Source organism: Mandrillus leucophaeus, unplaced genomic scaffold (assembly GCF_000951045.1).
Source record: "Mandrillus leucophaeus isolate KB7577 unplaced genomic scaffold, Mleu.le_1.0 Scaffold740, whole genome shotgun sequence".
In the NCBI taxonomy this organism is placed as follows: Eukaryota; Metazoa; Chordata; class Mammalia; order Primates; family Cercopithecidae; genus Mandrillus; species Mandrillus leucophaeus.
This window is the reverse complement of record NW_012108031.1, coordinates 1,129,781-1,152,284: the sequence shown is the minus strand read 5'-3', so window position 1 is coordinate 1,152,284 and position 22,504 is coordinate 1,129,781. Positions and strand designations below refer to the sequence as shown.

Here is a 22,504-nt window from a genome sequence, read left to right as displayed (position 1 = left end):
TATCATATGTAATATGTAATATATTACATATTAAATCTATCATACATGGTAGATTAAATATAGGAAATATATTTCATGCAATATATCTATGTCATGTATAGTTTAATATATCACATATAATATGTATCATATATTAAACATTAAAATATAGGAAATATATTAATATATAAATACATAGTATATAAATATATTAATATATATCATACATAAAGAGGGGGGAGAGAGAGAGAGAGAGATTAATGAAACTAAAGAGTCCAATAAGTAGACCACATATTTATGGCCAGTTGATTTTTGACAAAGGTGTCAAAGTAACTCAATGGAAAAAAAAAATGGTTTTTAACAAATGGTACTGGAAAAATTGTATAAGCAAAAGATTGCCAACTATAAAACTTCTAAAAGAAAACACAGGAGAAAATTATGATCTTGGGTTTGGTACACAAAATTTCTTAGTACACAAAAAATACGAATCATAATAGAAAAAGTTGATGAAATGGACTCCATCAAAATGAAAAACATTTGCTCTTCAAAAGACACTGTTAAGGAAATGGAAAAACAACATATCTAACACATATTGTTAGAAAACATATGCAAAACATATAATAATTAAGCCTTGTACCCAGAATATACAGAAAACTTTTACAACTCAGTGAAAGATGACAAATCACCAAAAACTAACAACAAAAAGTGAACTAAAATTTGAACATTTCACAAAGATGATACACAATGGCTAATAAGCACATGAAAAGATGCTCAACATCATTAGTAACTGGGAAAATACAAATTAAAACTATAATGGCCTATTACTACATACCCAACTGGAATGGCTAAAATTACAAAGGCTAATAATGCCAAATACTGTCAAGAATATGGAACAAATGGAATTCTTAAAGATTGTTAAAGGAAATGCAACATAGTACTGTCATTTTGGAAAACAGTTGGACAGTTTCTTGTAAAGCTAAATATACATTTATCAAACAACTCAAACAATACTAATCCTAGGGATTTGCCAAAGAATAGAAAACATATTTAGATACGAAGATTTAACTTGAATGTTAGTACCAGTTAGTACAATGTTAGCAACTTTATTCATAACAGCCAAAAAGTGCAAACAACCCAAATGTCCATCAACTGATGAATGGAAAAACAAACCAGTCTATCTAGAAATGGAATACTACTCAGCAATAAGATAAACTAATAATATACTCAACAATATGGATAGATTGTTGATACATTCAATCTTATGTATGTAGCATTTTGTGTCTGGCCTATTTCACTTAATAGAATTTCAAAAGGATTCTATTAAGTGAAATAAGCTAGACACAAAACGTTACATATATATGATTCCATTTACAGGAAATTCCAGAAAAGGCAAAACTCAAGGGACAAAGAGCAGAACAATGGGTTACCAGGGAGTAGGGGTGATGGAAATATGTAGATGATCGTGGTATAGTTACATGATTGTTTACATTTGTCAAAATTCATTAAATTATACAGTTTAAACTGGTGAATTTTATTGTAAATTACACCTTAATAAAGGTGTATAAATAAACCAAAAAACTTCAAAACCTAAGAATGCAAATCTACAAAAACATTTATTTTCCTCTTATTTAACAAAGAGTATTTCAATAGACACATTCACCAAAATACAATATGCAGCTAAATAACCTCTAATCAAATACCTACTCAGCTACTAAAACAGGAAAGTAAAAGTAATCACATAATGAACATTTGAAATTATTCTTATTACAAGTTTTTTTAAAGGTACAGTTTTCAATTCCATATCAACATTTCCTACCTTCCTAACCCTATCCCATCTTGTTTTTTAAATATAACCACTGTAGAAATCAATTAACAACAGACAGAAACCACTGTTTTCAATTCTGAAATTATGAACCAAAGTTAAATTAATCTTTTTGTTATTTATTTTAGCAAAAAAGTTTCTAAAGGGCTGGGCATGGCGGCTCACACCTGTAATCCCTGCCACTCGGAGGCTGAGATGGGAGGATCACTTGAGCCCAGGAGTTTGAGGCCAACCTAGGCAACAAAGGGAGATCCCCATCTATAAAAAAAGAATTTTTCTTTAATCAGCTGGGCATGGTGGCATGCACCTGTGGTCCCAGTTACTCAAAAGCTGAGGTGTGAAGATCACTTGAGCCCAGGAGTTCAAGGCTGCAGTGGATATGATTGTACCACAACACTCCAGCCTGGGTAAAAGAGTGAGATCCCATTTCAAAAAAAAAAAAAGGTTCGAAACAAATAGGAAACAAATAATAAACAGCCTAACTACGTGCCAGTAGTGAATGATCTATAGTTTTCAAGCATTCTAAAATACCCCAAGATGGTAATAACTAGAAATATTTGCCATGCAGGAAAAATTTTACATTTACTCAAAGTGTATCAAGTTTGCTAGCTTCAATTTACATCTAGAAAAGAGGCCACAATTAGAAAAGTACTCTAATTGTTTTACAATTTTATTTACTTAGCATTACATGTGCTACAAATCTGTTCCTTACTACATTTTCTTTCAGATACTCTACCTTTCCTGAGGATGGAGGAGAAGGACTAGCACAAGGACTTGGGTAACTACTGCTGTCTGTAGATTTCACAGAAGACTGATCGGATCGGTCCTCGGTGCCTCGTTTAGGATGTAAAATTCCTCTATCTTTGTACTTCTGAGGTGGGTGTAATGCTGGAGATGGAGATTTCATCAGTATTCTTGAGCAAGAAGGAGGAAGCAAAGATCAGTTATATATAAGTTCGTAATACAAAGATCAGTTATATATAAGTTTATAATACAAAGCAGATGCCATTTTAATTCAAAGTCCCAATGATCTTATGATTTATGGAATATTATTTAAAAATACTAAGGTCAGGAAATACAGATGTCTATGACAGCTCTAAACTTACGCCTAACTAGGTATGAGATCCTGGGCAAGCCTCTTAACTTATCGGAGCTTTAATTTCCTTATCTGTTAAATAAAAGGATTATATCTAAACTCCAAGATTTTTCTATTCTAAAATTCTATGAATAAATGCCACAAACATGGCAGTCAGGAATTTCATAATTTTTCTTAAAGTACGAGTCTTTCTGGGACAATCAGACATTAAGTGCTCCCTGATGTATTGCAATATAAAGTTCACAACACCACCTATAAAATATTATTGTTAAAACATTGGATCCAATCAAGCCCTGAGAGCTAACCACCAGCTTACATAAGATACATAGGGTATGGAGTCCGGGCGCAGTGGCTTGCGCCTGTAATCCCAGCACTTTGCGAGGCTGAGGTGGGCAGATCATGAGGTCAGGAGTTCGAGACCAGTCTGACTAACATGGTGAAACCCCACCTCTACTAAAAACACAAAAATTAGCCGGGCGTGGTGGCGTGCATCTGCAAGTCCAGCTACTCAGAAGACTGAGGCAGGAGAATTGCTTGAACCCAGGAGGCGGAGGTTACAGTGAGCTGAGATTGCGCCACTGCACTCCAGCCTGGGTGACAAAGAGAGACTGTCTCAAAAAATAAAACATAAAAATAAATAAAAAATAAAAGATACATAGGGTATAGAAATACATAGTGCCAGGAAAAAAGCAGAGACAAATCCAGAATGTACGACATCTCACAGTACCACTGACCTAGTTTCTTGAACATTTCACCGACTTGATTTACCTAACATTATTTTGTTTTTTCTTTCTTGCTTCTTTTCTGTTTTGGCTTACATATTTAAAAGTAAATTCCACACATCATGTCATTTTATCCTTCCATATTTAAATATGCATCTGTTAAAATGGGGTGCGCATTGTCCCTACATAACCAAAGTGGTTACCAATCCCAATAAAATAATAATTTCCTCAACTGTCTCAAATTATTGATTCATTTGCATCAGCATACAAGGAACACTCATGCATTATATATTAGTATGTCATGTTTCTTGAATCTAACAGAATTTTTCATAGACTGGTTTAGGAATAACTCTACCACAGAATAATTCCTATGGAAATATATTCCCACATTCTAAATAACTAATGCTCAATAAAATTCTAGAACAATATTTTCAAAAAGTGGGGAGTATTGGGGAGTATCTAAGTAAAAAATGTACTTTTTAGTCTCCCTTTTTCTCAGCAGGGTCTAGACCAGAAAGAAAGGTTCAGGCACGCATTTTACAAGCTTTCCTTGGAAACTGGTTAAATTACTACTAAAATGTAGTATCTGAAGAACATGGAAACCAATGTTTTAGTCCTCTTTAATTAAAGTCTTAAATGATATTAAGCCTTTATATTTCATTCAAATATGCAAAAATCTGATAAAAAAAAAAGTACTAAAAACCCCACCTGATCCTTGAAAAACAGTAAGCATTATGTATCTTTTATGTTTCCATTGTTTCTATTTTCAGTTTAACTATAAAATCAAATTCTTATTATAGAGACTTTTCTACAGTATTGCCAAAACTAGCCTCATAGCCAAGAATGTTTTTTGTTATGAATTTCAACAAGGTGAAAACCTGATATAAAATAAATTTGATTCTAATAAGTGTTTTTATAACCAGAAACACTTCTGAATCATGGCCAATGATTTATTGTAACCACTATCATATTACTGGAATATATTTTTTACATAAATAATTCAGTATGAGGTGTCTCATTAATATTCATAAACAAAAACACCACCACATTTAATTGCAAAAGAACAAAAGAAGAATTTGGCTAAATTATAACAGAAATGTTGTCATATGACAGTAAATTTGTTTACTTATTATATGCCTCCCCTCAATCAAATGTAAATCCTCTGGAGGAGATCTTATCTCTTTTGTACACTTTTAGATCCCTCACACCAAGAACTGGCATTGCATGTGTCACTGACTGAAGTACTTTTCTATAGGAATGCTAGTCAGCAGTACTGATATCTAGATAAGGCTTATAAGGAGGTTGTTCTTCTAAATGGCCATAGCCAGTACGGCTCAGAGTATCTAGGTAAAATGTTACTTCACATATATCAAGTAAAATATATAATCTTAAAATACCTATATATTTTTGAGAGACCCAATTCTAGAAATTAGATATTTTGATCTTTTCCTGACAAAGAGTTGCCTTATTAAATAACTGACAGATACCAATAGTTTAAAATTCATATTAACAATACTTAGAAGAATTAAGTTGGACAAGTAGAAAACTCTTTCCACTTTATTGCTACCTTTTCATGGATCTTAGATTATAAAAAAGTAATTTTTAAATACTATAAAAGCACATGATTCTAAGATAAATAATTCATTTTCCTGAAGAAAAAGTGACCCATTTTGGTAAAATGTCATAAATTTACCTTTCTGCAGTAGTACACTCATCAGAAAATTCAGTATCTGCTGAACTTTTCCTACTATTATTTGACCTCCAAGAAGAGGCCAAAGGAAGCTCTTCTGAAGACATAGGCCTTGGCCTTTGACCAATCCCAGATGGTTGTTGTAAACCTGCAGACTGTTCTTCAGTGCTTAAAACAGCTATAATTGCTCTTATGGTAGCTTCATCAACTTGAGACCAAGGTTTAGATGGAGCTCTCATTCGGCGTAAAAATAAGCTATGCCACTTCTGTCTGAGCTGCAGCAATAAACTAGCTGCCTGTAATAGTTCAAATAGATATAAGCAAATGAATATCACATATGCAAAACACCTGTTTGATTAGTTTCCATTAGTTTGCAACTGTTTCCAATAAACATATTTCACATTTCATATAATTTACTACCAATTTCATTATTTTTAATGGGTGAATGAAATAAAATTTATTTATTATATTTTAGGCACTAAGACACAAAATCAAATTAAATAGTCTAATAAGAAAAACAGTAAACAATAGTTGTGGTAGAGTGTGATTAATATTGGAAAAGTAGCAGCAGGGTAAATAAAAACATATGTAGTTCATAGTGTTATTTTACTGCCTGTAGAACATCCAAATGATCATGTCCTGAAGGCAGCTGGATTTATAGAAAGGTCTAAGATACAGCTCTAAACTTGAAAGTCACCAGTTCCTAAATTATTGCAAAATATACACATAGAGGTAAAGTCCCCGGGGACTGTACAGAGGGAGTAAGAAGATAAGAGTAAGCCACAAAGTGCTAGACAACTTAAAATTTAAGGCACAAACACATACAGCGGGGTCTGTGAAACAACTAAGAAGGACTGACTACAGAGAAAGAATTAAGAAAGATTAATGTTACAGTAACTAGTGACAAAGAATTTGGGGCAGGAGTAAGGAAGAAAACTGGTGAAGGGCAGGAGTACAAAAAGGAGGATATGGACAATAGTGATAAATAATATAGAGAGGTCACATTTATTCAGGACAGTAGACTGACTTTGATAACAGAAGGACACAGTTGACCTTGGCAAGTACAGTTTCAGTGAAGTGATGGATTGGTGGGAATGGAAGTGAGAGTGTAGTAGGTTGAAGTGATGAATGAATGGATGCTAAAATAGTAAACCTAGCCAGTGTTAACTACTGACAGCTTGGCGCCTCCCAAAAATGTATAGAGAATGATCTTGGACAGCAGAGATAGAATCAAGGGGAGGCTCTGTCACAAAAATTTGTAATTTGAAAAGAAACATTCCTCCTCCCTCAAACCCCCAATTCAGAAGTATATGAAAAAGAGAAAATAGTATGGAATCATATCTTTCTCTCAGAAACACAGTTATACAAAATAAAGGGAGTTCCTGTGTACCCGATACTCAATACATCCAGAAATATTCAAGGATTACTGCTATAGTTAGAAGTTTTTGTCCAAATTTTCATGTTGAAACTTAACCTCCAATGCAATAATAATGGGAGGTGTTGGCCTTTGAGGGGTGATTGAGTCATGAGGGCTCTGGCTTCACAAATGGAACTAGGTATCCTTATAAAAGAGCTTGATGGAGGGAGTCCATCCCCTCTTGCCCTTCTGCCTTTCGCCGTGTGAGGACACAGTATTCCTCCACTCTAGAGGAGGCAGGGTTAAGCAGCCCTCGCCCAATGTCAGCACCTTGATCTCAGACTTAACATCCTTCAGAACTGTGAGAAATAAATTTCTGTTCTTTATAAATTACTATAGCAGCAACAACAGACTAAGACAATTACCTTGCTTAAATAATGAGCCACAACTAGGTTTTCCAAGTCCTCTGTTGGAATAAACCCCAATACAGAAGAGAATGAATGAGGTCCCTATGAAAACTGAAAAACAAGCTGTATTCTCTGATACTAAGGGCTCAACAGTAAAGGAAAAATTTTTATCATACTACATATCAATTCACACTAACTGAATGAAAGAAATGTATTACACTACTTGAAAGCAACTTACCTCTGGCTCTAGTTTGAAATTGAGCCACTCATCAAGTTTCAAGGCTGCCAAATTAGCTGTAGTTTTGTCCTCCATTTCACTATCACTACTGTCATTGGGAATGCCATCCACTGTCCAAGTACATAATGAAAAAAAAAATCACTTTTACCTTCTTACATTATGGCAAAACACTAAGAAGAATAAATACGCTTCACATACACAAACCCTCCTGACATACAACAATTTGTGCGGGAAGTTCTTCGAAGCCAAAAGATCACATATTAAATCTCAATATTTATTTAAAAGGAAAAAAAAGAGACAATTTGAAGACTATAATCTCTCATCACGATGCAACAAAACAAAAAGACAAGAATATAAAATTTGAAGCACAATCTTTAATAACTGGATGAAAAAGAAACAACATAATTCAAGGAAGGAATGACTACACTACATATCAAGAACAATGAAAGGTGCCCAAAGCAATACTCTTATAAAGTCACAGGTCAGTTTTAAAAAGAAAAAGTATACAGCTAAATATATCTAAGAAAAATAGCATAAAACCCAAAGAATAGTAGAAGAAAATAGAAAATAAAAAAAGATGAATTAGAAAGACAAAATGATAATTAAAACTATAACCCAGTTCTTTGAAAAGATTATTAGATAACCCTATGTAAATTTAATAAAGAAGAAAGCAAAAATCTATCTACAAAATCAGGTGAAAATGATATTATAAAAATTAATACAGAATGTATTATAAAATTAATACGAAATTGATATAGGCTATAATATACAGTATGTATAAATAATAAATTTGAAATCTTCAAAGAAATTTATTATTTTCTACAGGAAAATTACTAAAACTGAAAGTAGAGGAATTAGAAGAACCCAAATATATTTAAGGAAGAAACAGAGATATCCTTAAAGAACATCAACAAAGAAATCCAGAACACCAAGTCTCTCAATTTTGCATGGAATCAAATAATGACCATTCCTTTAATGAGACAAATCTAAACCTGAGTCAAAACCTAATTAACACCTAAAAGCTACATACCAGAACATGTATGAACACACATCACACAAACCCCTACAGGTGAGCCTCACCAATGAAGATAAATATAAGTTTTAAATAAAATGTTAGAAAAATATCCAGCAATGTAATAAATCACACTTAGTCCAAGGAAGGTTTATTTTCAGAACAAAATAACAGTTTTGTAAGAAAATCTATATACCACATAAATAGGCTAAATAATTTCTGATTATATGAACAAATGCTCAAATGCTATTTAGTAAATTCAACAAATTTTTAACACACACACAAAAACAAAACAAACAAACAAAAAAACCTTCTATGCCAGGTTTGGTGACTCATGCCTATAGTCCCAGCTACTCAGGAGGCTAAGGTGGGAGGATCGCTTGAGCCCTGGAGTTCAGGGTTACAGTGAGCTATGACTACTGCACCACTGCACTCCATCCTGAGTGACAGGGTGAAACCCTGTCTCTTAAAAACAAAAACATACAAACACATGCACAGACACACACACAAAAAACACTATTCCGTTATTTAAAAGGAACTTTTTATTAAAATTAACATTATAACCAATAGTATAACTTTAGAATCTGAAACTTTAAAATTCAGTAAGACAAAATGGACCATTAATTCAGTTTTCTAATATCTTCAAAAAGAAATTAAAGGAATACATTTTGGTAATAAATGAAAGTATTACCACCTGAAGGTAATATAATTAAATAAATACAAAATCCAAAGGATTAATGAGTTTAGTAAAGTAACAAGGTACATAAAATATGTCTGCAATAATGTTTGTAAAGTTCAGCAAGAAAATTACACAAAAAGAATCCATTCACCGTGACAACTGAAAACAGCAACAAAAGAATCTTAAGAATCACCTTAGGAAATATCCCCAAACTTTATAAAAGTTACCAAAACATATATATATTTTTAAGATAAATTTAAAATAAGGCATGGCTAAATAAAAGATACTAAATTTCATGGATGGAAACATTAAATTAACACACAAAAAGAGGCCTAGGTGTGGTGGCTCACGCCTATAATCCCAACACTTTGGGAGGCCGGGGTGAGCAGATTGTTTGAGCACAGGAGTTCCAGACCAGCCTGGGCAACATGGCAAAACCCATCTCTACAAAAATATGAACATTAGCCAGGCATGGTGGTGTGTGCCTTTAGTCCCAGCTACTAGGGAGACTGAGGTGGGAGGATCACTTGAGCCTCGGAGACAGAGGTTGCAATAGGCTGTAATTGCACCACTGTATTTCAGCTGGAGGGACAGACCAAGACCCTGTCTCAAACAAAAAAACAAACAAACACAAAAGAACTGTTGTTTGCAAAAGGATTACAAGATGACGACTAATGAATATTCATTATTTTAAAAATAGGTAAGATTATCAAACAATAACTCAATAACAGAAAGGCAGTAAAGAGTAACAGCTAGAGCTTCTACTACCAGATATAAGAATTTATTAAACAAAAATAGTAAACAAGAAGGTGCAATATAAAGGCAGAAATGTAAAGGAACAGAGTATACAAAAAGGTTAAAGATATCAAATTTAATATGCAATCATGCAAGCTTTCTAAAGGAGGATATACAAGAACTACCTAATACATTGTACAGATGAGGGGAAAGCGCTTGGAAAAACTTAGATCTTTGTTTTAAGCCAGAATCAACACAACATGGTTTAAAAAATCTTAAAAATCAAATTATAGAAAACAAAAACAATACTTATCACATCAATGGAAGGATGAAATTTTCTCAGTTTTGAAAGTGAATAGTATAGGAAAAGATTATTCAGTTTAAATACACAGCAATCAAAACCAGAACTCAAAATACGTAACATTAAAATGAATAACAGATTGAATTGAACATGACAGAAAAAATATTAATATCTTTAAATTATAAAGCTATCATTCAAATTTTTCAGTAAAATATCAGTTTTTACTGATTCAGACTGACTAGGCATACAAATCAACCAAATAAATAGGCAGAAGATGAAAAAAAAACTCAACTAAAGGGAAATATAAAGAAATGCATGGAGAGTTATTTCTTTTTGACAGAAATAAAAAGAGCAAATGAAGGAATATTTAAATATTTTATCTTTAAAACCAACACCAAATGATGGCATAGTTGCCATGAAATTCACTCTCAATGGTGCTAATATGGTTGAGTATGGAGGAAGAAGCATAAATAGTATCTATATTTTTATAAATTCCCACTTCAAAAAGTTTTATCACAAAGAAAATATTAAATGAATTAAAGCAAAAGGACACACAGATGAAGATGTCAATGTAGCAATGCCCCATAATCTCATAAATTATCAATCATACTATTTCTACTCTCTTCATACAAACTTAATGCCCTCGGTCTCTCAAAGCACATTCAATAGAGCTAATCACTCCCTTCTTGAAACAGATTTACCTCCAACACTGAACCACTCTTTCTTCCGCTACTCAAATTTATACATTCTCTTTAGGAAATCCATTCTCATGTCTATAAATATCATTTACAAGCTGATGACTTCCAAATTTGTATTGCTAGCCCAGACATCTTCCCTGAGCTCCAGAAATGCATATCCAACTGCTTCCTCAAAAAAAAATTTTACTTAGAATGTCTTAGCCATCTCAAACTTAACATGCCTAAAAAGAACCCTTAATTTCTCCCCTACACAACTTGCTCTTTGCAGTTTTCTGAATCTCAAATGAGTGACAAGCTACTATAACCAAAATCTGAGAATTGACTCCTCCCTTTCCCTTACTACCCACGTTCAATCTAGCAGTTACTAGCACCTTCAAAATAACTTTATATCTACTTCTCTTCATATCCACAATCACTATCCTATCTCTGAGTCATCATCTTCTGTTAGAAGACTACTGCAAAAGCCTCCTACCTGCCTCCACTCTTCTATTCTTGTAATTACTCCTCTAATTTATCCCCTTAGCCAAAATGACCTTTTGGAACATATCACATCATGTCATTCCTTTAACTTTTAATGGCTTCCTTTTCTTCGCATTTCTATGGCCTACAAGTCCATGCTTTCCTTTCAACCTTATCGTTGCCCTCTTCCATTGACCAATGCACTCCAATCACACAGCCTTTCTGTCAATTCCTAGATCATTTCCTAGCACAGACTCTTGGGGCTTTCCCTCTTTCTCTACCTGCAGCACATTTCTGCTTCTTTCATGTGGCTGGCTCTTCTCATATTGTAGGTCTCAATTTAAGTCTTCTCAGAAAAACTTGTTTAGGCTTCCTTTCAAGTAGGTCACCTCTAGGGCAGTCCTCTTTGTATTTTCTTAATAGTATCATGCAGATAATTTATTTTTTACTGTCTAACCTCACTACTGTGTAAATTCCTAAGGACAGACACAGTCTATTACACCTTCAATGCCTAGCACAGTACCTGACATATAGTAGGTACTAAATATTTGCTGAATCACTAAATAGCAAATAATTTGAAATCATCAAGATGTCCAACTATGAAGGAACATTTTAAATGTGTTATGCCAGGGAATCAATCAAAGATGGCTTATTAGAAGCAGTTGCAGTCTGCAGCACTCACAAAGAGGAATGAAAAGGCACAATGAATTCAGCACCTTCAACTGAAATCCAGGTTCTCATATTCGGACTGACTAGGCATACAAATCAACCCATGGAGAATGAAGAAAAGTAGGTGAAGGCAACGGCTCACCCAGGAGCAGCACAGAGCCAAAGGAACCCCCACACCCAGCCAAGGGAAGCAGTGAGTGATTACATGACCCCTCCGGGGAAACCATGTTTCTCCCATGGATCTTTGCAACCTGTGAATCAGGGGATCCCTTCGTGAGCCCATGCCACAGATCTGTATGGCATCTCGGCAGAGCAGCCACTCAAGGCACACACAGAAACCTAGGAGTTTTACATACTCTGGCCCTGGGATCCCTAGCAAGGCAGGAAATCTGTTTGTTCATATCCCTAGAAAGGGGGCTGAATCCAGGAAGCCAAGCAGCATCATTTTGTGGGATCCACTTCCATGGCACCTCACCAATTACAACCTACTGGCTTGGAATCCCCACCAGCCAATAGCAGTGTGTTGGTCGGTCTGAGATGGGGCCAAGTTCCTGGGGGAGGCGGGGCTGCCATCTCTGTGGTTTGGTCAACTCAGCCACTCCAGCCTGATGGCTATACGGGCGGTCTGGATCAGGAAGGGTTCCCACCAATGCAGCACACCTGCTGTATCAAAAAGCAGCCAGACTGCTTCTTTGTACAGGTCCCTGATCTCATTCCTCCTGACTGGGTAAGACCTCAGAACAGGGGCCTCTAGTCACCTCCTACAGGTGCATGCGGGCCAGCAATAGGTCAATAACCCCCTGGGACAGAACTTCCAGAAGAAGGAGTTGGCTTCCATCTTTCCTGTTTTGCAGACTTCACTGGTGATACCTCCAGGTATGGGGAAAAACTGAGGCAACTGAAGTCCGGAGGGGAGCCCCAGCAAACCACACCAGCCCCATGGTAGAGTGGCCTGACTCTAAAAGAAAAACAAACAGAAAACAAAAACAACATCAACAGAAAAGACTCCACAAAAACCTCATTCAAAGGTCAGCATCCTCAAAGATCAAAAGTAGATAAGACCACAAAGGTGAGAAATAATGCAAAAATGCTGAAAACTCAAAAAGCCAGAATGCCTCTTCTCCTCCAAATGATTGTGATACCTCTCTAGCAAGGGCGCAGAACTGGGCTGAGGCTGAGATGGCTGAAATGACAGAAGTAGGCTTCAGAAGGTGGGTAATAACAAACTTCACTGAGCTAAAGAAACGTGTTGTAATCCAATGCAAAGAAGCTAAGAATCATGATAAAACAATACAGGAGCTAATAGCCAGTTTAGAGAAGAACATAACCAACCTGATGGAGCTGAAAAACACAACATGAGAACTTCACAATGCAATCAAAAGTATCAATAGCAGCATAGACCAAGCAGAGGAAAGAATTTCAGAGCTTGAAGACTATCTTTCTGACATAAGACAGGCAGACAAGAATAGAGAAAAAAGAACGAAAAACAAATGAACAAAACCTCTGAGAAATATGGGATTATTTAGAGAGACTGAACCTACAACTGACTGGGATAGCCAAAAAATACCAGATAATAGAACCAAGTTGGAAAACATACTTTAGGATATCATTCAGGAGAACTTCCCTAACCTAGCAAGACAGGCCAACATTCAAATTCTGGGAATAGTATAATACTCCATGAGAAGATCAACCCCAAGACAAAAAATCATCAGATTCTCCAAGGTCTAAATTAAAGAAAAAATGTTAAGGGCAGCCAGAGAGAAAGGCCAGGTCACATATAAAGGGAAGCCCAAGAGACTAACAGTAGTCTCTGAGGAAATCTTACAAGCCAGAAGAGAATGGGGGCCGATATTCAAAACTCTTAAAGAAAAGAATTCCAACCCAGAATTTCATATCCAGTCAAACTAAGCTTTATAAGTGAAGGACAAATAAGATCCCTTTCAGACAAGCAAATGCTGAGGATATGTGTCACCACCAGGCCTGCCTTGCAAGAGCTCCTGAAGGAAACACTAAATATGAAAGGGAAAAACCATTACTAGTCACTACAAAAACACATGGAAGTACACAGACCAGTAACACTATGAAGCAACCACATAAACAAATCTGCAAAATAATCAGCTAGCATCATGATGACAGAATCAAATTCACACATAATAATACCTAACCTTAAAAGTAACCTTAAATGTAAATGGGGTAAATGCCCCAATTAAAAGGCACAGAATGGCAAACTGGATAAAGAGCCAAGACCCATGGGTATGCTGTCTTCAAGAGACCCATCTCACATGCAAAGTCACACATAGGCTCAAAAGAAAGGGAAGGAGGAAAATTTACCAAGCAAATGGAAAACAGGAAAAGGCAGTGGTTGTAATCCTAGTTTCTGATGAAACACACTTTAAACCAATAAAGATCAAAGAAGGGCATTACACAGTGGTAAAGACTTCAATTCAACAAAGATAACTAATGATTCTAAATATACATGCACCTAATACAGGAGCACCCAGATTCATAAAACAAGTTCTTAGAGACCTAAAAAGAGACTTAAACTCCCATACAATAATAGTGGGAGACTTTAACACCCCACAGACAACATTAGACAGATTATCAAGACAGAAAATTAATAAAGATATTCAGGACCTGAACTCAGATCAAGTGGATCTGATAGATATCTACAGAACTCTCTACCCAAAAACAAGACGAGAATATACATTCTTCTCATCGCCACATGGCATTTACTCTAAAATTGACCATATAATTGGAAGTAAAACACTCTTCAGCAAATGTAAAAGAAGTAAAATCGTAACAGTCTATCAGACCACAGCACAATCAAATTAGAACACAAGACTAAGACATTCACTCAAAACCACACAACTACATGGAAACTGAACAACCTGCTCTTGAATGACTCTTGGGTAAATAATGAAATTAAGGCAGAAATCAAGAAGTTCTTTGAAACTAATGAGAACAAAGAGACAATGTACCACAATCTCTGGTACACAGTTAAAACAGTGTTAAGAGGGAACTTCACAGCACTAAATGAACACATCAAAAAGCTAGAAAGATTTCAAGTTAACAACCTAACATCTCAATTTAAAAAATTAGAGAACCAAGAGCAAACAAACCCAAGCTAGCAGAAGTCATGAAATAACTAATATCAGAGCAGAAGTGAAGGAGACAGAGACAGGAAAAATCCTCCAAAAAATCAGCAAATCAAAAAGCTGGTTCTTTCTAAAAATCAATAAAACAGACTGCTAGCTAGATTAATAAAGAAGAAAAGAGAGAAGAATAAAATAGATACAATAAAAAATGATACAAGGGATCTCACCACTGACCCCACGGGAATACAAACTACCATCATAGAATACTATAAACGCCTCTATGCAAATAAACTAGAAAATCTAGAAGAAAGAGATAAATTCCTGGACACATACATACTCCCGAGACTGAACCAAAAAGAAGCTGAATCCCTGCATAGACCAATAACAAGTTCTGAAATTGAGGCAGTAATAAAGAGCCTACCAACCAAAAAAAGCCCGACCAGATGGATTTACAGCTGAATTCTACCAGAAGTACAAAGAGGAGCTGATACCCTTTCTTTTGAAACTATTGCAAACAACTGAAAAGGAGGGACTCCTCCATAACTCATTCTGTAAGACCAGCATCATCCTGATACCAAAGCCTGACAGAGATACAACAAAAAAAGAAAACTTCAGGCCAATATCCCTGATGAATATCAATGCAAAAATTCTCAATAAAATACGGGCAAACCAAATACAGCAGCACATCTAAAGGCTTGTCCACCACAATCAAGTTGGCTTCATCCCTGGGATGCAAGGATGGTTCAACATATGCAAATCAATAAATGTAATTCATCACATAAACAAATCTAAAGACAAAAATCACATAATCATCTCAATAGATGCAGAAAAGGCCTTCAATGAAGTTCAACATCCCTTCGTATTATAAACTCCCAATAAACTAGGTGGTGAAGGAACATATCTCAAAATAATAAGAGCTATTTATGACAAACCCACAGCCAATATCATACTGAATGGGCAAAAGCAGGAAGCATTCCCCTTGAAAACTGTCACAAGACAAAGATGTCCTCTCTCACCGCTCTTACTCAACACAGGATTGGAAGTTCAGGCCAAGGAAATCAGGCCAGAGAAAAAAATGAAGAGTATTCAGTCTGGGTGGGTGCAGTGGCTCGTGCCTATAATCCAGCACTTTGGGAGGCCAAGGTGGCAGATCGCTTGAAGTCAGGAGTTTGAGACCTGCCTGGCCAACATTGTGAAATGTTATCTCTACTAAAAATACAAAAAACATTAGTGGAGTGTGGTGGCAGGCATCTGTAATCCCAGCTACTCCGGAGGCTGAGGCAGGAGAATCACTTGAACCCAGAAGGCAGAGGTTGCAGTGAGCTGAGATCATGCCGCTGCACTCCAACCTGGGCAGCAGAGTGAGCTTCCATCTCAAAAAAAAGAAATAAAGCATATTCAAATAGGAAAAGAGGAAGTCAAACTATCTTTGTTTGTAGTTGACATGATCATACATCTAGAAAACCCATTGTCTCAGTCCAAAAGCTTCTTAAGCTGATAAGCAACTTCAGCAAAGTCTCAGGATATAAAATCAATGTGCAAAAATTGCTAGCATTCCTATATACCAACAACAGGCAAGCAGAGAGCCAAATCATGAATGAACTCACATTCACAATTGCTACAAAAAGAATAAAATACCTAGGAAAAGGTCAAGCATGGTAGCTCAGGCCTGTATTTGCAGCACTTTAGGAGGCTGAGGCAGGCAGATGGATCACCTTGAGGTCTGGCGTTCAAGATCACCCTGCCCAACATGGTGAAACCCTGTCTCTAGTAAAAATACAGAAATTAGCCAGGCATTGTGGCACGTGCCTATAATTCCAGCTACTCAGGAGTCTCAGGCAGGAGAATTGCTTGAACCCAGGAGGTGGAGGTTGCAGTGAGCTGAGATTGTGCCACTGCACTCCAGCCTGGGTGACAGAGCAAGACTCCATCTCAAAAACATGAAATAATATAAAATAAAATAAAATACCTAGGAATATAGCTAATAAGGGAAGTGAAGGACCTCTTCAAAGAGAGCTACATATACTGCTCAAATAAATCAGAGAGGACATAAACAAATGGAAAAACATTCCAAGCTCATGGATAGGAACAATCAATATCATGAAAATGGCCATACTGCCCAGAGAAAGTTACAGATTCAATGCTACTCCCATTATACTACCACTGACATTCTTCACAGACTTAGAAGAAATGATTTCAAAATTCGTATGGAACCAAAAAAAGAGATAATATAGCCAAGACAATCCTAAGCAAAAAGAACAAAGTTGAGGCATCACACTACCTGACTTCAAACTATACTACAGGGCTACATTAGCCAAGACAGCATGGTACTGGTACAAGAACACACACACAGAACAGTGGAACAGAATAGAGAACTCAGAAATAAGACCACACACCTACAACCACCTAATCTTCGACAAACCTGACAAAAACAAGCAACGAGGAAAGGACTCCTTATTTAACAAATGGTGCTGAAAGAACCGGCTAGCTATATGCAGAAAATTGAAACTGGGCCCCTTCCTAACACCTTCTACAAAAATTAACTCAAGATGGATTAAAGACTTAAATGTAAAACCCTAAACCATAAAAACCCTAGACGAAAATTTAGGCAATACCATTCAGGGCATAGGCACAGACAAAAACACCAAAAGCAATTGCAACAAAAGCAAAAATTGACAAATGGGATCTAATAAACTAAAGAGTTTCTGCACAGCAAAAGAAACAACTATCACCATAGGAAACAGAATGGGAGAAAATTTTTGCAATCTATCCATCTGACAAAGGTCTAATATCCAGAGTCTACAAGGAACTTAAGCAAATTTACAAGAAAAAACAACCCATTAAAAAGTGGGCAAAGGACATGAACAGACACTTCTCAAAAGAAGACGTACATGTGGCCAACAAACATGAAAAAAAGCTCAACATCACTGATCATTACTGAAATGCAATTCAAAACCACAATGAGATACCATCTCATGCCAGTCAGAATGGTTATTATTAAAAATTCAAAAAACAACATGCTGGTGCGGTTGCGGAGAAAAAGGAACACTTTTACACTACTGGTGGGAGTGTAAATTAATTCAACCACTGTGGGAGACAGCAGGGTGATTCCTCAAAGACCCAGAGGCAGAAACACCATTTCTGGGTAAATACCCAAAGGAATATAAATCATTCTATTTTAAAGACACGTACACTTGTATGTTCAGTGCATTCACAATAGCAAAGACATGCCCATCAATGATAGGCTAGATAAAGAAAATATGGTACATATACACCATGGGATACTATGCAGCCATAAAAAGGAATGAGATCATGCCCTTTGCAGGGACATGGATGGAGTTGGAAGCCATTATCCTCAGCAAACTAATGCAGGAACGAAAAACCAAACACTGCATGTTCTTACTTATAAGTGGGAGCTGAATGATGAGAACATACGGACACAGAGAGGGGAACAACACACACTGGGGCCTGCTGGGGGTGTGTGGTAGTGGGGAGGAAGAACATCAGGAAGAATAGCTAATGGACACTGGCCTTGATAGATACATGATGGCATGATCTGTGTAGCAAACCACCATGGCACATGTTTACCTATGCAACAAACCTGCACATCTTGCACATGTATCCCTGAACTTAAAATAAAAGTTGAAGGAAAAAACTGCATTATGCCACTTGTGTGATACACTATTTTGCAGTCATTAATACAAAATACTAAAAATATTTTTGATATCTCTGTAATGAAAATAACAAAATACAAAATAACAGTTTGGGTGACATAATTTAAAATATGTAAACATGTAGAAAAAATGTAACATTAAAAAGTGTTAGCATGAGAAAAGTGAGATTATGGGTGGCTATCATTATTTCTTTTACAATTACCTTTATGTTAAACTATCATTTAAATTCAAGTGGAAAAGAAAAATTTCTTCCCAACAGCAAAATTAATAAAAAATGCACAAATCAACATCAAGTTACCTTATAAATTTCAAAAACAGTAGTATAACTTAGTATTTCCTAATTAGTCTTAGTATATCAAAATAGAGCTGCTACTATATAAATTTTTATAATTTCATCATTTGGTTTAGTAAAAAAAAACAAAAAAATTCATTTCAAATAGATTTTTATTTCCTTCATAATATACTTACCTCTAAAGGACGAAGGTTCCTGAAGAGCATTACTTGCCAATCTAGCTGGTCCACAGAATACCAATATAGTGACAGGTGTCACTGCTGAACAACATCTAATATTAGCTATTCTATGGGCTCTGGTCATTTCATCATAAATAAGCCAATCTGTGGGCAGTGCCTTAATTGCTGCAGCTTGGCCATTGGCTGGAGGAATCTATTAAGAAAATAAATTTTAAAAAATTGTTAATTGTGTTTATCACCTAGTTTACTGGAAATACTTGTAAACTGTAAAGTCTCTCAGCGAAATAGATGATGCATATTGGTATCTAAGCAAACATTAAAACAAGTCATTGCTCATGTAGTTTGTACAAAAATACTCATTACTTAACACATTACCTTTTCCAACTCTAAGATTTATAAGTTTTGTCCCAATATTATATATATACACACACACATATATATATACACACACACATATATATACACACACACACACATATATACACACATACACATACATATATATATAAAACTTACTAATTTCTTAAAGCAGGCAGGTATTTGGAGCATTTTTCATTGACAGTCAACTGCCTAAATTAGTTTCACCTCAAAACCCAAGAGCATTCAAAATATTTTACCTTTTTATATTGAGGCTGACTGAGAACTGAAGCAGGATGAAATCGTACTTTTTTCTCCTTTGGCCCTGTCAACACTAGATTCTCTCTGTCCACATGGACTAAATTAGGATACATGCCTGCCACCAATGCAGCTTTAACGACAGCCCAATTCTCAGAGTTTGTGTTAACATCTCGAATGTCACCACCACCTCGTGCTCTAACAAAACCTAGAGAGAGGAAAAAAAAACACACCAACTTTTCCAATTTGCAAAAGATATTTTTGTGTATTTTTTCCAAAAACTTGTACAACTCATATAAATGTTGTGATATTCAAATTTCACAACAATTAATAGAATCTCCTCTGGAAATTGTTTAAAATATGAACCACCACCCCCGCCCCCGCCAAAATAGATACAGAACCAACATTCTAGGGAAGTGTAGATCTGCTCAGGTTGGAGTAAGTATAAGAATCATTGGGGGCTTAAATTTTTTTAAATGCACATTCTTGCAATACAGTTCTTCATAATCTGCTGCCAGAACAAACTAAATTCATAGCTGGAAACCCAAACCATTCTTCTGATTGTTATTAACTACATTTTGGTTACGATAGATACTAATTCTGTAGATGAAGTCAAGTAAATATATGGTAATTTTTGCTTGAGTTTCAAAAGTCCTTCATATTTCCTCATGTTCAAGTCAACTCTTAAATTCTGTGGTTCATTCTTTATATTACTTTGGCACTTCAGCTAACCCATGAATCCAGGCTCCGGTACTTTTCTTCTGACTATTACATCAATTTTTTTTTTTGCTACTCAAAAAAGCAATTCTAAAAGGTAATAGCAATACTAGCATCCTCTTAAAAAAAAAAACAAAAAAACAGTGACTTCAAGTATTACCAGTCATTTTTGTGTTCCACAAATATGAAGAGCAGCATTCATATCAATTTTTTAAAATTTATATTTCACAGAACTAAATAAGTATTCATTAATGGTGATAAAATAACTATAAGATCTAAATTGATCTCTGCCAAGAAATATAAATTGTTCATTGCCAACAGTATCAAAAGGGCATAGATGCTGTCCCTAGGTTTCTCAAATATACCTCCTGCAATAGCCTTTTTTTCATCAACAAGCAAAAGTTGAAGACATATAGAAGTCTACAAATCATGCATGAATATAAGATGTACAACATGATAATGTCATAAAAATAATAGATGGCATCTGTTAACATAAGAAATACTATAAAATATGGGCAGGGTACTCTCAGTAACTTAAATAGGCTCTTTGAGGGAAAACTTTACCTGATGCTCTAAGCTGACCAAGCAACTGCGTTCTCATGCCTATGATTATTTCCATAGTAGCCTGTGAAAGAAAATTCTTTTCACAAAAGGCTCGCTCCCACCCATCACTTCGTGCTTTTTGCCAGGCCTATAAAAAGAGAATAATTGCATAACAAGACACATTTACTAACCACTTCTTAGTGAGGCAACAAAGTTACTACAAATAACTATATGAATTCCTCAAGGTCAATTTGCTTTATTCTAATTATTCTATAAAACCTAAGACTTTATGATTAAATAATATTTATCATTAATTTACACTCAAATAAGCCATTGAGTTTATAAAATCTCAATGAGAACTAAGTGTCAAGTAGCCTAAATGACGAACAATGTAAAAATATTTGCCTTCTCAGATGCATCTGCTAATTTTATTCTACAAAAGTGTAGGAGGTTTTCAACTAAGGCTTCATAACACTTATATCTAAGAATCATGCCACTCTTGTACTCCAAAAAATAATCTCTATGTCAACCCTGGAATCTACCTAAGAATGGAAAGTAGGATTTCTATAAATCATCTATATGTAGTATAAAAAGCTCTCCTTTGTGAAAAGGTTCTCTTGCTTTGGAATATATATAACTAAAAGACTGAAGCAATAATTTATTCTCTCTGCTTTTGAAGGAGCTGGGAGAAAAGCAAAGAACAGACAGAAATTCTACTCTAAATCTCCCTCTACTTCTCACTCAACTAATGTACTATAATATACGGTATTTAATATACCAAATTAATAACAATGAGTCATCCATTGATCGATAATACAAAAAAGCTTGTAATTATTTTTGAAAATCATATATGTGTTGAAAAAATCTTTTATGTCTGAAAAAGAGTACTTCTGCATAAACAAAGTTAGATTTTTAAAAGATATGGCCAGACATGGTAGCTCACACCTGTAATCCCAGCACTTTGGGAGGCCAAAGCTGGCAGATCACTTGAGGTCAGGCATTTGAGACCAGCCTGGCCAATGTAGTGAAATCCTCTCTCTACTAAAAATACAAAAATTAATGGCCAGGCGCGGTGGCTCAAGCCTGTAATCCCAGCACTTTGGGAGGCCGAGACAGGCAGATCACGAGGTCAGGAGATCGAGACCATCCTGGCTAATACGGTGAAACCCCGTCTCCACTAAAAAAATACAAAAAAACTAGCCGGGCGAGATGGCGGGCGCCTGTAGTCCCAGCTACTTGGGAGGCTGAGGCAGGAGAATGGCGTGAACCCGGGAGACGGAGCTTGTAGTGAGCTGAGATCCGGACACTACACTCCAGCCTGGGCGACAGAGCGAGACTCCGTCTCAAAAACAAAACAAAACAAAAATTATCTAGGCATAGTGGTGGGTTCCTGTAATCCCAGCTACTTGGGAAGCTGAGGAAGTAGAATTGCTTGAACAGGGGAGGCTGAGGTTGCAGTGAACCGAGACTGTGCCACTGCACTCCAGCCTGGGTGACAGAGTGAGATTCTGTCTCAAAAAAAAAA

The 22,504-nt window shown here is 35.8% G+C and overlaps 1 protein-coding gene across 1 annotated transcript in view; it reads right to left on the bottom strand.

Moving 5' to 3' along the window:
• YTHDC2 (YTH domain containing 2) overlaps positions 1 to 22,504 on the bottom strand; it is a 91,808-nt gene that overhangs the window by 7,692 nt on the left and 61,612 nt on the right. The window contains exons 21-26 of the mRNA XM_011966091.1: positions 21,001 to 21,127; positions 19,722 to 19,927; positions 19,102 to 19,297; positions 7,312 to 7,421; positions 5,313 to 5,605; positions 2,538 to 2,715 (exon numbers count right to left, since the gene is read on the bottom strand). Of these exons, the coding sequence (XP_011821481.1) occupies positions 2,538 to 2,715; positions 5,313 to 5,605; positions 7,312 to 7,421; positions 19,102 to 19,297; positions 19,722 to 19,927; positions 21,001 to 21,127 (1,110 nt within the window). The remainder of the gene's footprint in view (positions 1 to 2,537; positions 2,716 to 5,312; positions 5,606 to 7,311; positions 7,422 to 19,101; positions 19,298 to 19,721; positions 19,928 to 21,000; positions 21,128 to 22,504) is intronic.